The 15,159-nt window shown below is 47.2% G+C and overlaps 1 protein-coding gene across 5 annotated transcripts in view; it reads right to left on the bottom strand.

Moving 5' to 3' along the window:
• LOC133140625 (citron rho-interacting kinase) overlaps positions 1-15,159 on the bottom strand; it is a 74,133-nt gene that overhangs the window by 19,597 nt on the left and 39,377 nt on the right. For 3 of the 5 annotated variants that reach the window (XM_061260686.1, XM_061260687.1, XM_061260688.1), the window contains exons 19-29: positions 14,667-14,762; positions 14,220-14,336; positions 12,542-12,651; positions 12,195-12,369; positions 11,234-11,431; positions 9,672-9,725; positions 5,365-5,664; positions 3,789-3,982; positions 3,127-3,262; positions 2,809-2,913; positions 2,059-2,199 (exon numbers count right to left, since the gene is read on the bottom strand). In XM_061260686.1, coding sequence (XP_061116670.1) covers positions 2,059-2,199; positions 2,809-2,913; positions 3,127-3,262; positions 3,789-3,982; positions 5,365-5,664; positions 9,672-9,725; positions 11,234-11,431; positions 12,195-12,369; positions 12,542-12,651; positions 14,220-14,336; positions 14,667-14,762 — 1,626 coding nt within the window. The remainder of the gene's footprint in view (positions 1-2,058; positions 2,200-2,808; positions 2,914-3,126; positions 3,263-3,788; positions 3,983-5,364; positions 5,665-9,671; positions 9,726-11,233; positions 11,432-12,194; positions 12,370-12,541; positions 12,652-14,219; positions 14,337-14,666; positions 14,763-15,159) is intronic. The other 2 variants (XM_061260689.1, XM_061260691.1) reach the window with 1 other exon arrangement.

The following is a 15,159-nucleotide window of genomic DNA, read 5'->3' as shown; positions in this document are numbered from 1 at the left end:
ATATAACATCACATAAATAATGCATTGTTTTATTATTGGTCTTATTTTTTGTATTTCAAGGGGGCACAATGTGATGGGTATAGCAATGTATGACAACAAACAATATTTACATTTTCATTTTGATTTCAAAGGACCTTAAGCTTCCCAGAGCTTTATAGACAGCAGACCTAGTATTTCTTATGAAACCATTTGAGCATTAGTATGAAGTGGAAATGGCAGGTAGCTTTTCTCAGACATATTGTATAGATACAATGACAACAGCCAGTAATTCAAATGCAGCCCTGAATATATATTACATTACTGCGACAAGCAAGCTGGTACAGTGCACACTAAAGCAGTGAACTCTTTTATAAGCCCTGTATTGAGGCAAATATACCCCTGGGATTTAGTGAGTGAATTTAGTGAATTTTTCTGCAACTGAGCACAGGCCTCAAGTCAAAACATCAGAAAACCTATCCAATAAGTGTTCTACTTAGAACACACATGGGAAAAAAATACTGCAAGATCTCTCTTCAAGTGCTTGTCCTCTTGATTCAAGTTTGAAGAAGTGTCGTTACACTCAGCTGGACCAAACTGTGCGCCCACTATGTGCAGCCAATAATATAAAAAAGTAAGAACACTAACCACATAACGCAAAAATATGTCAGTTTTACCAGAAATGCATTTGCTTATTACTTCAAACTTGCTGATAAGAAATGCACAAATCAAAAGGCATTACGACAGACAAGCAGACGATTTTTGTGGCTTTTTGGTCTGTTTGGTTGTGCACCTGAGTTAATTGTCAGCATGTGAATAATAACCAAATGATTTGTTAAAGAATGCGTTCTTGCAATGTAGTTCTGTCCTCTGCTATGAGCATCTAATACACATTTGTCAATTCTAGTGGTTAACACAACATTTAAAGTCCTGTAAGAGAACAACATTCGGCTCATGAAAACCTGTGGAAACCAGTTGGTATAACAGCACTGTGGGAATGAACCGATGACGGAGTTTACTTGCAGTCAGTTTGCATGTACTGTAAAGCAGCAGGCTCGCTACAACACTGAGACATGTGCACAGAGGTGAGCATGAGCGTGGACTACAGGAACAGACAGGATATCTTTGGTCAGAAAGCGAGAGGCCAAAGCTTCCCTCCACCACGCCCGGTCCTGCTGCGAGTGCTCTTTTAATAACGGCAGCAGAGGGAGGAGGTGGGTCTGCTGTGCCTTTTGCTATTCCCATTATTAAAAAATCTGTTCAAAAACAACGGCCAAAGGCTAGATATAGACGAGCACGCCCTGCCAAATTAACTTGAGGAGTGCCAGCTACAGTAGCTCTCATGTTGTGTTTACCAACCTTTACAGCCTTTTAGCTACACTGTGCGATAGAAAGGCCTCATTGCAATCAATACTACCAGCATGAAGTGGACTGGACAGGGCAACAAGCCTTCTGTAAATGTGCTAATATAACATCTTGTATCTTTGCAGTTAGGAAAACGAATTGAATTGTCACCAACACAGGAAAAGCAAACCATATCCGACCTAGAACTGACAAAACCATACCATTCGCTTATGAACTGGACAGTGGATGGTTTCAAAATGATAATCAAACTGCTAATATACTGTAGTGTTTTTTGTGAGGGGCACTTAACCTCCTAAGACCTGGCGTACACATGTGTGGACTCCACATTCTGGGCTGTACAACCATAATACTTCATTCTTAAGACCGAGAGTCCACATATGTGGACATCATTTTTCTAAAAAACTACATCATGTCAAAAGATGATGCTTAGTTTTTATACTTATCAGGTCCCAATAAGCCCAAATAGCAAAGAGAAATTAAAAATGCATACCAAAAAAGAGTGCGGGTCTTAGGAGGTTAAAATACTTTCCAAAAGAAGGCAAATAACAATAAATGGTATTTCGCACAAAAATAATTGCACTTAGCATTATACTATGCATCTTAATGTGACGGTGCACAAGAGTTGATGGCGCTTTTTGGATGGGGCTTGCTTGGGCGTGAAGGCGCCCGTGGAAAGAGGGCCTTTGGTGGGGCGATGGTGTAGAGGGGAGGGGGCACCTGGATGTTCTCCAGCTGGTACTCCAGGTCGGTGCGCTCTGTCTTCAGCAGGTCGGTCTGGTCCAGTGCGTCCTGCAGGCCTTGCGTCAGGCGGAAGATGTGCGTCTTCTGCAGGTCCATCTGCTGCTGCAGCTTGCCTTGCTGTGAGGGGCAAAGCACAGGTGAGCCACTAGAGGGAGACACTCCCCTGAGAGTTTTCATCACACATAGTAGTGCGTTAAATAGCCTATTGCAGTTGTTGGATAGAGGTTTCAAAAGTTAAACATATTTATTGAGATGGGGGCTCTCAGCTATAGGATGGCAATCTAGGGGGGCTTGATATAGAAATGAGTGGGAGCCTGTGAACCGGAACGTCGTTTATTATGTCTGTGCCAGCTGCATTACATTACATTAATGCCATTTGGGAGACGCTCTTATCCAGAGCGATGTACAGTTGATTAGACTAAGCAGGAGACAATCCTCCCCTGGAGCAATGCAGGGTTAAGGGCCTTGCTCAAGGGCCCAACGGCTGTGAGGATCTTATTGTGGCTACACCGGGATTAGAGCCACCGACCTTGCGGGTCGCAGTCATTTACCTTAACCACTACGCTACAGGTCGCCCCCAGCTATGGACCGTACCCTGCATGGCCGCTGAATACATAAATGAGGTGAGTAAACTCTACGAGGAGGCAGGCCTGATGGTAAAACCCTCAGCAGGGCACAGGCTGGATTCTCTCAGTAGGGTGTGACGGAGGCCTCGCCCCCCGGTACCTCGTCCAGCAGCCTCTGCTTCAGCTCGCGCTCAGACTCCAGCTTCTGCTGCAGGCTGCGGGCGTTCATCTCCAGCATGGCGTGCTTCTTCTCCAGGTCGCTGAGCTGAGGGGGAAACACGGTCCACAACGGTCAGCTGACCGCCTGCGCTCGCAGCGTCTGACCGACCGACGGAAGAGCGGGCGGACAGACAGGACAGACGGACAGACGGACAGAGACGAAGGCAGACATGAAGACAGATGGACACATGGCAGGACAGGCAGGCAGTGAGAAGTATAACATGGACAAACAGACGGACACGTGGCAGGACAGACCCACCGTATCAGAGAGGCTCTCTGCTTTGAGTTTCTGCTCCTTCAGGGCCTGCTGCAGGGCCATGATCTCAGCCTTGTGCTCCTTCACCGCCAGCTCCACCGCCTGGCGAGACTCGGTACTGCGCTGGTCTGCACGCAGTCTGCACACAGAGAGGTCATTAAGATTCTGTCTGCATTTACACAGGTGGTCTGCTGAGAGACTAATACCTCCCAAATAAATGTTTTCCTGTAACGTGTTGCACAGCAATCTGTGATAATGGGCCCTAGGAGCTTTAGGGCTGAGGAAGGTCACAGAGGCATAAATTACACACATTTTTTTTCTCAGAACGTGCACCTGGTAGGTCAGAGAATGTGTGTGTGCATGAATGTATATGTGTGTGTGTGTGTGTGTGTGTGTGTGAGAATGTCCATGTATGTATGTGTGTGTGTGTGTGTGTGTGTGTGCATGTGTGTGTGAGAATGTGTGTGTAAGTGTGTGTGTGTGTGTGTGTGTAAGTGTGTGTGTGGCAATATGTGTGTGTGTGTGTGTAAGTGTGTGTGTGTGTGTGTGTGTGTGTGTGCGAATGTGTGTGTGTGTGCGTGTGTGTGTGTGTGTGTGTGTGTGTGTGTGTGTGTGTGTGTGAGAATGTGTGTGTGTGTGTGTGTGTGTGTGTGTGTGTACAGCACCTGTTCTGCTTCTCGTTGTCCAGCAGTCTCTGCATGTCGCGGGTCCTCTTCTCAGCCTGGCCCTTCTCATCCTCCAGGGTGCCCCTCCAGGCCTCCCACTGCCGCTCCTTCTCCAGGAGCTCGTCATTCAGGGTCTCCAGCTCCAGGACCTGCTCCTCCAGCATGGTGCAGGTGGTCTTCAGCGTCTCAATGTTCTGCGCAGAGGAGGAGAAAGGGCTTTAACACAGTCAGTTCCCTCATTTCCTCAATCCGTTGTGATTTATGTGATTTTTGAACACTTCCGAATGATAACTCGGCCTTAACCAGCAGTGTTATTTCTGTAGGCTTGCGCTGGGAAAACAAAGTGAAGCAATGGGGCCAGACATTTGGAATGCGCTGGGATCAAGATTTACGTCATTGTCAGACATGCCGGCCATCAACAATGTTGGTAACATTCAGTGATAAGAAGCATTCCATCAAATACCAAAGCTAATACATGTGCATCATGTATTACGGCAAAACAAACTTTAATGAAGTGAAAATGGACACACGGCAAGCATGTTTTTAATAATGCAATTTGAAAATGCTCTATTTTTAGCAACATTCTGTTAAATTAACGGCAAACAGCATGCTCTTTATTTCCCTGATGGACCGATTGTAGCCGCTAAACGCAGCAGCTTATCCCTGCATTTCACTCCTCACCACTCTGTTCCTAGCAGCTGGTTACTGCCTCTGCTCCCAAAAATAACAGAATTCATGAGCCACTGATGTACGGCCAGTGCACCTATGTGGACTGCACACACTGGAGCCAATGATTCTGGGAAATGGAGCCCTTTCAGCACTGGTTATCAAAAGTCAAAAGCTTAAAGAGAACAATTTTACCTCTCCAGAATTTTTATTGAATTTGTATTGTGCACTCGGGCACCATTTTTTATGGAGTGCACACAATGAAAATGTATAAATCCTGCTTTTTCAGAAACTTTCTGATGAATCTGAATTGTGAGAACAGGCTGTTCCTGGTTAAGAGCGCTTCCTGCGGGCCGTTGGGCAGCCGGAGACGGGAGACGGAGGGCAGCAGAGTGGAGCCGTGCCCCTCCAAATATAACTCCGGTACCTGTGAAGCCTGCACCCTCAAGCTGAAACAACCCGAGGGTGAGGCTGACACATCTCTCCCACCCGCGTCTGAATCCCAGCTCTCCGCCCCCGTTATGCAACGCCGAGGACAGGGAGACCGCGCTCCCCACTGCCGCCCACGAGAGCGCTCCCTCCCACAGGACCGCAGCTCATAACACCATACCGCAACATCTCCTCTGCGTTATTAAAGCTTTCCAGCCTCTTTCCCCTTTACTCACAGAGGCATACGCAGCACACAAAGTGCCATCACGGGGAACTGAACCCCCGGAGGTACAGTGTGATTTTGTTCTGTACATATATTCAATATCTCCACTAAGCTTCTTATAACACTCGCTGTTTTCAGGCCTCTTCAAGCTGGCGTGCCGTGTGCCCACGACGGTATGTCTCTCACCTGCTCCTTACTGCTATACTGTGACTGTTTTCCCCACTTGTTTACCCCACAGTGCGTGGTAAGGCTCTCCACCTGTTTCTGGTTGTTGTGTTTGGACTGTAATTGTGTGGTAAGGCTCTCCACCTGTTTCTGGTTGTTGTGTTTGGGCTGTAAGTGTGTGGTAAGGCTCTCCACCTGTTTCTGGTTGTTGAGGTGCATCTCGCGGTCGGCCACCTCCCTGCGGAGCCGGTCCACGTCCTGCCGGAGCTGCAGGTGGTCCTCGGTCTCGTCCGAGGCCTCGTCCAGCTGCTTGGACAGGTAGAAGTTCTGCCGGTTCAGCTCGGCGTTCTCCTGGGACAGCTGGGTCAGCTGATCCTCCAGATCAGTGATCACCTGAGGGTCAAGGAGTAGAGCATGTTAACGCAGGAGGGGTCCAAAATGGCCCACTAGCTCCCTATATATTGGGCTAACTACGGTGTCAGCCAATTTCTAGAAAATGGTTGACACACTAGTTAGTCCACTATATAGTATACTGTCTATATGTATATAAAGTGGACTATTTTGGACATGACCACAGTTAACACAAGGCATTCTGGTCCTGTCAGAATTGCCACTGGTGTTCTGTACAGGCATACACATTGCTGCTTTTGCACAGTGTTTATTCTTCAAACGTTTAGTAACGGTTCAGTCTGAGCCACACTCTGCTAATCCTCACGCTGTTGTGTATGCTTTAAACACTCTCTCCTCCAATATCTGCAGAAAATGTTTCTGACATGTTTACCCCTCTAACACAGTGAGCACCATAAGCATTACTGCACGCAGATGACATGTAGAGCAAGCATGTTAATGTCTTTGGCTCTGTAGCGTCATCACTTCACACCATAGCATCACAGTTCATGGTCTTATGTTACGCTGGTCTAAGCAGACTCCGGCTGTCTTAAACAGTAAAGAAAAAAGAAAAAAACCTTTAAAACAAGGCTTTAAAACTTGTGCAGGATCATAATTTGAGAGGTTCTGACCATTTCTCCCTGATCAGATGAATGAACATCATATGCACAGTCTTCCTTTGAAGTCCTGAGCTGTTATTTAGATGGGGATTATGGGCAAGAATCTTAAAAAGCTCTAAAGCATATCAAATGCTGATCTTCCACACTTGCATACACAAACAAGCTTATTTGGCATACTGAAAACATATGTATCAAAAGCCACACATTTATTGACTGGCTTTACTGTAAACCCTGTCTGTTCCTGTTCCATAAACCTCCTTGAATTTCCCTGGACAGGCTGGATACTGTGGTATGCTTGATTAGAGTGCTTGATTGATTGCAAATCACAAAGCTTTACAAATGCCACTTAACATTCAACAAATGTTCCTGAACACTCTTCCATATAATCCCACAATGAAAAGGATATTGAGCTCAGTTAAGTGAGGAACATGAATCTATAACCATTATTCATCCATTCCCACAGACAAATGACTTCATCTTGTATTTCCACTGAAGTGCATTCTCGAATGGCATTAAATATGCAGACTTTCAAAGTCATTTTCCTCCCGCTCCATGTTATCCACAAAACCCATTTTGTCTGAAGAACAAGTACTGTATCAATAGTCAGTGTAATGCTGGCACTGCCAAAGTGGTTCCATGCTATGGCAGGCCCCAGTTCTGTTACAGCTGTTGGAAGTCTCATAGGAGCTGTTCCAGACCAAAGGTTTGCAAACAGGATACATCTTATGGCTGGCATAATGGAAAACCTGCATAATAATTAAAGTCATCCTACTCTAACTTTCAGCAGAACAATCAAATGAAAGTAAAATTGACAAAAATTGGTGCTCTGGATTTGGATTACCCTTGAGCAAGGGACTTAGCTAGAAATGTTTCAGTAAATAGTGGACGCTGTCAGTCACCCTGAGGTCTGCGATGCACATAAACATTAAAGGGTGTGCGGGAGTCCTCTGGGTGAGCATGAACGTCGTCCTATGCCACGAATAGCGGGCAACCGGGCAGAGGCTGAACCAGGGAGCGACTGCAGAACTACAGAGGGCAGGAAGTGCAGGAGCTCAATCCCTAAACCGAGGGCCGACTCCCAGCAGCGATTCATTGAGCCTCACTACACCGGCGTCTCCCCGCCAGAGCATGTCCTCCAGAGCATGTCCTCCAGAGCATGTCCTCCAGAGCATGTCCTCCATGCGTCCCCCATAGCCACTTCTCACGGCCTGCAATATCCAATCCACTCTTCATACCGTAAATCAATGGGCTCATATCAGAACAGATGCGAGTGCTACCTGCAGCAGGGCTACAGCATCGGGATGACACTGAAATGTGTGTGTATGTGTGTGTGTGCGCTTGTATTTGTATACAGTATATGGGGTGGGGGAAGTGTTATTATTTTCTATCCAGTGATCAGCAGCCCTTCCCTAAATCCCCCGAGAGGCTGTGTCCTGAATTGGCAGAAGCTTGCACAGGTCAGCAATAAGCCCTCTTCCTCAGTCCTGTACTCACACGCACCATACTGGCTCATAGTCTTTTTCACAGCAGTACTAATGGCAAAACATGCCCTGTTCACCAGTGGTACACTGAAACCTGGGTTTGTGTAAAAATGTCTACTGTGAAGCTGGACAAAGTACAGTGCAGCTGAACTGATGCTAGCAAACAATCTTTTCAGTTGGGGATTCCAGATAACGAAGTTCACAGAAGCTAAAAATAACAACCGAGGATGCAAAATCCTTGCAGGAACAAATATTTACAATGACTACGAAAGGCTGAGTACACAAGATGGCTGATAAATAAAAGAATAAAATGCTGACAAATCTCTCAGTCTGTTCATTACTTGCGAATGGCTGCCTGGACCGGGAGGTTGGGTATCAGCAGTGCTGTGAACGCACTTTCACAACAGCTTGTAAGTGGGAGGATGCCGAAACTGGGGCAGGGAGCAAGGATGAAACGGCTACATATTAGCGGACAACCGAGCTGCATCCAGGCAGTGATTCAGACAAACTGACTTAAGAGGATATATAATTCTCAAAACACAATAGCCACAGGCTCACACAGTGGAACAAAAACAAGCGGATATCTGGGTCACTTTTGCATTGAATCACGCAGAAACCAGGAGATGCAGTGTGACCAGATTTTCACTTTGATTTTATTCTGAATAAAAGCAGGCAAGTTAGAATGTGTAAAGCCACCACTAACAAAGTGAATGTTTGCTGGGTTTGGGTTACCACTTGTAGGCTATTACAAGAAGAAAACCTTAACGTTAAAGGTCCCATTTTTGTACAGTGAGTTTTATTTTAGATATTCACGAGACGACTTTACTAAGAACAGCCTGTTTTAGGTTTAGTGACTGAATCATTAAGGCTCATTGATATCAGTTAACTCTGTTCTGATTTGCTGGCAAGCTCCAAAGAAGCGTTTGGATTTGTTCTTCCTACAGGGTGGGCTGTGCTAAAGCAAATGAGCATATCGTCATAAACGTAACCGTTAATGCTCATCTGTAGGGCAATTTCATCCTTACCATCTCCTGACACTTCAATCTTGTTGAAAGAATTGTAATGATCTGGGATGCATTTGGATAACTTCACCGAATAAGCCCATTCGTGTATAGTTACTGAACATGAAACAGGACAAATGAGCAGCTAAAATCCTACAACATTATTGCGCTCATCTACATGCCGTTGAGATAAGTTTGACATTTCCTGGCCCAAGATTGAGAATACCAGTCAGCGTAATTATAATAATACGTTGTACCAAGACAATATAATGGTGTAATCTTCACAATACTTTTTCTAATTTTCTAAGCTTAAAGAAGCCCTTTTTCAGCAAATTAGCTTTTAAAACTTCATTTGAGAGGCCGTGGATATGCAGTAGGCCGCTCATTTGTTACATGGAAAGAGCGCTTTCTTGTTTTATTGCGAATATTAAGGTTGTGTTGATAATCTTTGTTTCACTAAAATCATCACTTGACATTTTCTCCAGTTGAACTGTGAAAACACTTGCAGGCAATAATGAACGCGTCAAAGAAGATCTAATTTTAGTGAGGATAACTCAAATAGATACAACTAATTAACACAGGCTGGAGGTGAGGGCAAAAGATTATTTTGAGAAGAGAAGACTTCTGGAAAGCACTGCACATCCATGTCAGGACAAAATAAGCAAGTTACATTACTTGTGTTTTTTGCATGAAAGAATTTCTGACTGTTAAATCAGGGAGCAGTATAAACTGTTATTAAATACTATTATCATTATTAACTTGCTCTGTCAACACTTTTTGCGAATGGTGGCAAACCCTATTAATTAAAGGGCATGCATGCCCGGACACACACACGCACACACGCACACATGCACACATGCACACCTAAAGTGTGTCACCTAAAGCCTTGCAGGAAATAAAGCAGCACTTACCGCACAGCTGTCTCTGAGGGCATCGAACTTGCGCTGGATCTCGTCTCGGTGAGCCTGCCAGGGAGAGTCGAGCAGTCTTAAAACAGCACACTCATCACCGAGCAGTGTTAATGTTCCGTTGCCACAGCAACGTGAGGCCAGCCACACCTGGGTCAGAGACTTAAACACTCCCACAGAAACTCCCACAGTAACTCCCACAGTAACCTGCCGGAATATCAGATTTATTGGGTAATTATTTGGAACATTAGGTTGTATTAGTCATTTGAAATATCTATTTGAACAGGGTTTCAGGGTTCCCACTCTATTTAGGAAATCACTTCCCAGGACTTTTCAAGGACCTTTCCCATGGCTTACATACATGAAACACGAAGGTAGCAGTGATCTCAGCAGCTAACAAAAATGCAGCCAACAAAAAGAAGTACAGAAAAATATGCAATCTCAGTTTTAAAAATACTGCTTAATAGCTTAAATTATAGCTTGGCCAACAATTTTCCAGGACCTCATAAATATTTCCATGATTGGAAAACTAGTCTATAAACATCCAGGTTTGCAGGGTTTCCAGGGCGCATGTGCGGTGTCGGTGGCTGGCTGTGTGCGGGGCTAGGGCTGGCTGTGTGTGGGGCTGGTGTTGGTGTTGGTGGCTGTGTGCGGGGCTGGTGTTGGTGTTGGTGGCTGTGTGCGGGGCTGGTGTTGGTGTTGGTGGCTGTGTGCGGGGCTGGTGTTGGTGTTGGTGGCTGTGTGCGGGGCTGGTGTTGGTGTTGGTGGCTGTGTGCAGGGCTGGTGTTGGTGGCTGTGTGCGGGGCTGGTGTTGGTGTTGGTGGCTGTGTGCGGGGCTGGTGTTGGTGTTGGTGGCTGTGTGCGGGGCTGGTGTTGGTGTTGGTGGCTGTGTGCGGGGCTGGTGTTGGTGTTGGTGGCTGTGTGCGGGGCTGGTGTTGGTGTTGGTGGCTGTGTGCGGGGCTGGTGTTGGTGTTGGTGGCTGTGTGCGGGGCTGGTGTTGGTGTTGGTGGCTGTGTGCGGGGCTGGTGTTGGTGTTGGTGGCTGTGTGCGGGGCTGGTGTTGGTGTTGGTGGCTGTGTGCGGGGCTGGTGTTGGTGTTGGTGGCTGTGTGCGGGGCTGGTGTTGGTGTTGGTGTTGGTGGCTGTGTGCGGGGCTGGTTTTGTTGTTGGTGGCTGTGTGCGGGGCTGGTGTTGGTGTTGGTGGCTGTGTGCGGGGCTGGTGTTGGTGTTGGTGGCTGTGTGCGGGGCTGGTGTTGGTGTTGGTGGCTGTGTGCGGGGCTGGTGTTGGTGTTGGTTGCTGTGTGCGGGGCTGGTGTTGGTGTTGGTGGCTGTGTGCGGGGCTGGTGTTGGTGTTGGTGGCTGTGTGCGGGGCTGGTGTTGGTGTTGGTGGCTGTGTGCGGGGCTGGTGTTGGTGTTGGTGGCTGTGTGCGGGGCTGGTGTTGGTGTTGGTGGCTGTGTGCGGGGCTGGTGTTGGTGTTGGTGGCTGTGTGCGGGGCTGGTGTTGGTGTTGGTGGCTGTGTGCGGGGCTGGTGTTGGTGCGGGAGGCAGGCCGTGTGGGTCCTCTCACCCTGAGGGCAGTGATCTCCTCCTCAGCCTCGGCCGTGGTCTCCTCCAGCTCGGTCTTGGCCTGCTGGAGCTGGCTCTCCAGAGAGTTGCGCGCCACCTGCAGGCCGCTGATCTGCGCCTCGCGCTCCTGCAGGGACAGCGTCAGCTCCGTGGCCTGCCGCTTGATCTCCAGCTTCTGCTCCTCGTGCTCCAGGCCCGTCTGAGGGAGGGAACGTGACTACACTCACTCTTCACTTTTTCAGCAGATGTGGTTATCCAAAGCCACGTACAAAGTATCACGTATCACGTATCAAGGTCTTTAGAACAAACTACAGAACAGGTCGGATAAGCAACAATGCACAAAGAAAGAATTGTAGAGCCGTTAACATTATTTCCAGTATATATGGAATCAGTAAGGAATTAGGACTAACTACAGTAAGATCAGTACAAATGCAAATACAATATAAATAGAAACGGAACTGCAACTGCACCTAGATTAAACTACAAAGTACAGGAAGGGGCATTCTATGCATGTATGCATACCCCAGGGATCGAACCGACCTTGCGTGTCCCAGTCATGTACCTTAGCCACTACGCTACAGGCCGCCCCTGGTCTGACAAAAGTGTAGGTTGCCACTCCCTTCACTGGGCAGTCCACAAGCTGAGCTGCGCAGTCAGTGAATTAGACTAGAGGGCTGCACAGCACAGTCAGCCGTTCAGCAAGACAGCCAGTCCCTGATCAACCACAGGAATCATTACTGTGCTAAGAGGCAGCGAAGCACACAACCCCCTCCCTGGGCTGTGTGGAAGCACATCTTGCCCACTAGGATGCCACAGTGTACCCTGACACGGGCTGGACTCACCATGGAGTGTGAGATGCACCACTAATCCAAGAGCCACCAGCTCTACATATAACACCACCCGGGAGCAGCATATGTTAATTTGGGTATATTATTGTCCCCCAGGTATCCCCAGCCCCACACCTCTCTCAGCCTGGTCTCCAGCTCCTGCACGCGGCTCTTGTTGCTCTGGTCCTGCTGGCTCATCTTCTCCAGGTGCTCCTCCAGCTTGGCGTTCTGGGCCTCCAGCTTCCCCGCCTGGGACTCCAGGTAGAACTTCTGCTGCCTCAGCTCAGAGATCATCTCCTCCTGGGCCTTCCTGAGGAGCCCGAGGCACAGGGACCGTCAGAGCTCCGGCAACACGGAGAGAACAGCAGAGAGCAGCAAGGCCACTGGGGGAGAGCCTCCGTAAGTGGACTTAACGTGAAGGGGACAGGAGTTAATGTGTGTGGGACTCACACACTCTTGTTTGCCATAATTCTGGCACTTACATGTTCTTCTGTGTGTAAACGCTGCTGTTGGCAGCTAGCTTGTTGGCCTCAGACAGCTCAGTAATCCTTTGCTCCAAGCTTTTCGTCTTAGATTCCATGGCGTTGATGGTCTGGAAGAGACACGCACGCAGACAGACAGACAGACAGACAGACAGACACACACACACACACACGCACGGCTCTGCATTAGGCCACGCGAGAGATGGCAGGACGCACCACACAAAACCACAGTTACGGAGCAGCCCAAGTGCTTAATGATACACACAGTAGTAATAGCACACATTCAAGAAACAATCCTGATGCGTAATCATAGCTACAATGCGCTAATAGCCTTTAGCTGTGAAATTATCTGACCTATGGTGCCAAGTGATTGGGCCCGCTATCACTTCCCAGCATTAAGTACTTGAGGTGTGAGACTGGTATTTCACAAGATAAAAATTTCAAACAAATAAAAAACAGGAGGGAACAAGCTGAAAATCAGTCAGGGAACAGCAGTCATGAGTCAGTTGTGAAAGAAAGGGCGTCTGTAGGGGGTCATAGTGAGCCATGTTCCTGCACATTAATCAGCTTCAGTCTACCACCTTATGCAGACAGCAACATCAGCCTTCTCCACAGTTCAATTCACCCAAAATTATCTTAAGAAACTAAAATCCTAAAAAGATATTGTTTTAGGTTTCTCTCACAGTGCCTCTCAGTACAATGAAGTCAGCACATTGGTCAAGTCCATCAAGCAGCATGACATTTTATAGTTAGAACATGAACAGTTAAGTTTAAATTATTTGGCTGATTTCTATTATTAAACTGATTGTTTCTTGCCTGAAAAATATGAACATATTTTCAGCATTAAATCGCAGTTCTGTCATTGGATACAGAATGCATTCCTTGAGGCTAGCTCACTTGAAACAAATCCTAATGTTTCCAAGCGAAACCGCAAGAACGTGCGAATGAGCAGCCCAAATCAGTCCAATTACTCTGTCAAGAAAGCGCATTAATCCGTTCCAACATTCAGTCAAATCAAAAATGTCATTGGTATAGTGGTTACAGCGATTACATCAAGCAATCATCCACAAGAAAAGTGTGATTATAACACATTGCGAGAACATTATAAATAGCACAGGTCTCTCCCCCACCAACAACTAACGGCATGCTTTAAAAAAACATGCAATTATCATATGCTGCTGAGGGGGCTGGCACCGGCCCACCCCGTCCTTCACACAGTAACTGCACACACGCCGGGCTGAAAGACTCCCTCTCTTTTAACAGCTCTCATTCTGATACAGTAAATATATGCAGATTACAGCCATATCTTGTGGCTCTGCATCCAGCAGATTAGCAGAGCGCACTTCTGTCTTCAAGGGACAGGCAAATGGCAGATCTCATCGGGGGGGGAAGGCCGTACGTAGCCGGCGGCCATTTTGAGCCGCGTACAGGCAATTACAGTCCAGACTGAGGGAAAGAGCCGATCGCTCTGTTATAACACGAGGGAGCCCTGCTCACCATCGCCCGCAAATGTGTCAATATTTCATTTGATACAAACTGAAAGCCCATAACTGCAAGTAGTAAGGCAGGAACAGTGAACTTTTTTATGTTATTAAATGCATTGACATTTCAGTACAAGAGACCAAACCCTTGTCCATCTCCCACCCCAGAACCGAACCGGTCTTCCACCGGGCCTCACCGCCGTCTGCTCGCTGATGAGGTTGCACTTCTCGCGAGCCTCCTCCTCGTGCTTGGCCCGCTTGGATTCCAGTGCCTCTTTTTCGGAAAGATCTGCCTTCATCTGGGCCTCCAGAACCTGGGAAAGGGGCACTGAGTGAAAACCAGCACCCAAAACCACCACACTGCGAGAATCCTGCCTATAGAAGACAACTGAATCATCCTAAATTTCATGCACCTCACCATACAGATCGAGAAGGTTACTGCGGGAACTGGTCCAGTGTTATTTAGCATGTAGCCTTTGATAAAATGGCAGCATGGTTCAGTTCTGGGTATCTACCTCCATTCAGAACATGAAAGGCAATCACATTAAAGGATTTCATACCTAAGAAACAGCATGAAGGCATCATCCCTTTATGGGGGTACCATAGAGGCTGGGAGTGACTGCGGGTTTAAGCAGCTCTGTTACCTTGATCTTATCCTCGTACAGCCTCTCCTTCTGCTCCAGATGGGTCTCCATACGCTGGGTGGAGGTCTGGGCCTCCCGCAGACTGTCCTCCAGCTCCTAAAGACACCAGGCAAAGGGCCACATTAAATCCTCCTGCCTCCCAACCCTTTCACTTGGGCTGCAGGATGCATCTACTCATGGCTCTTTTAAATGTAATGAGAATAACCCCCTATCACGAGGTTGCACAGGTCATCTTTCATCCATTTCCTTCAATCACACCAGACGTGGTAGTACACTAGTAAACAAAGAGGCCACGTGAAATGGTTCCAGAAAATACATCACGGATATCTATTGGGTGTTTGATAAGACAGCCAATCAGCAGGCAAGGCCCTGAACGCAATTTCCACACAAATAAGATAAATAAATAATGACAAATAAATAAATAAAAAAGACGAACAAATTAAATGGATTAAATAAATATATAATCTAAGCAGGCGAACCATCCATGCCTGCA

Source organism: Conger conger, chromosome 11, assembly GCF_963514075.1.
Source record: "Conger conger chromosome 11, fConCon1.1, whole genome shotgun sequence".
In the NCBI taxonomy this organism is placed as follows: Eukaryota; Metazoa; Chordata; class Actinopteri; order Anguilliformes; family Congridae; genus Conger; species Conger conger.
The sequence above is the reverse complement of the archived record's forward strand: the minus strand, read 5'-3'. Positions and strand labels throughout refer to the sequence as shown.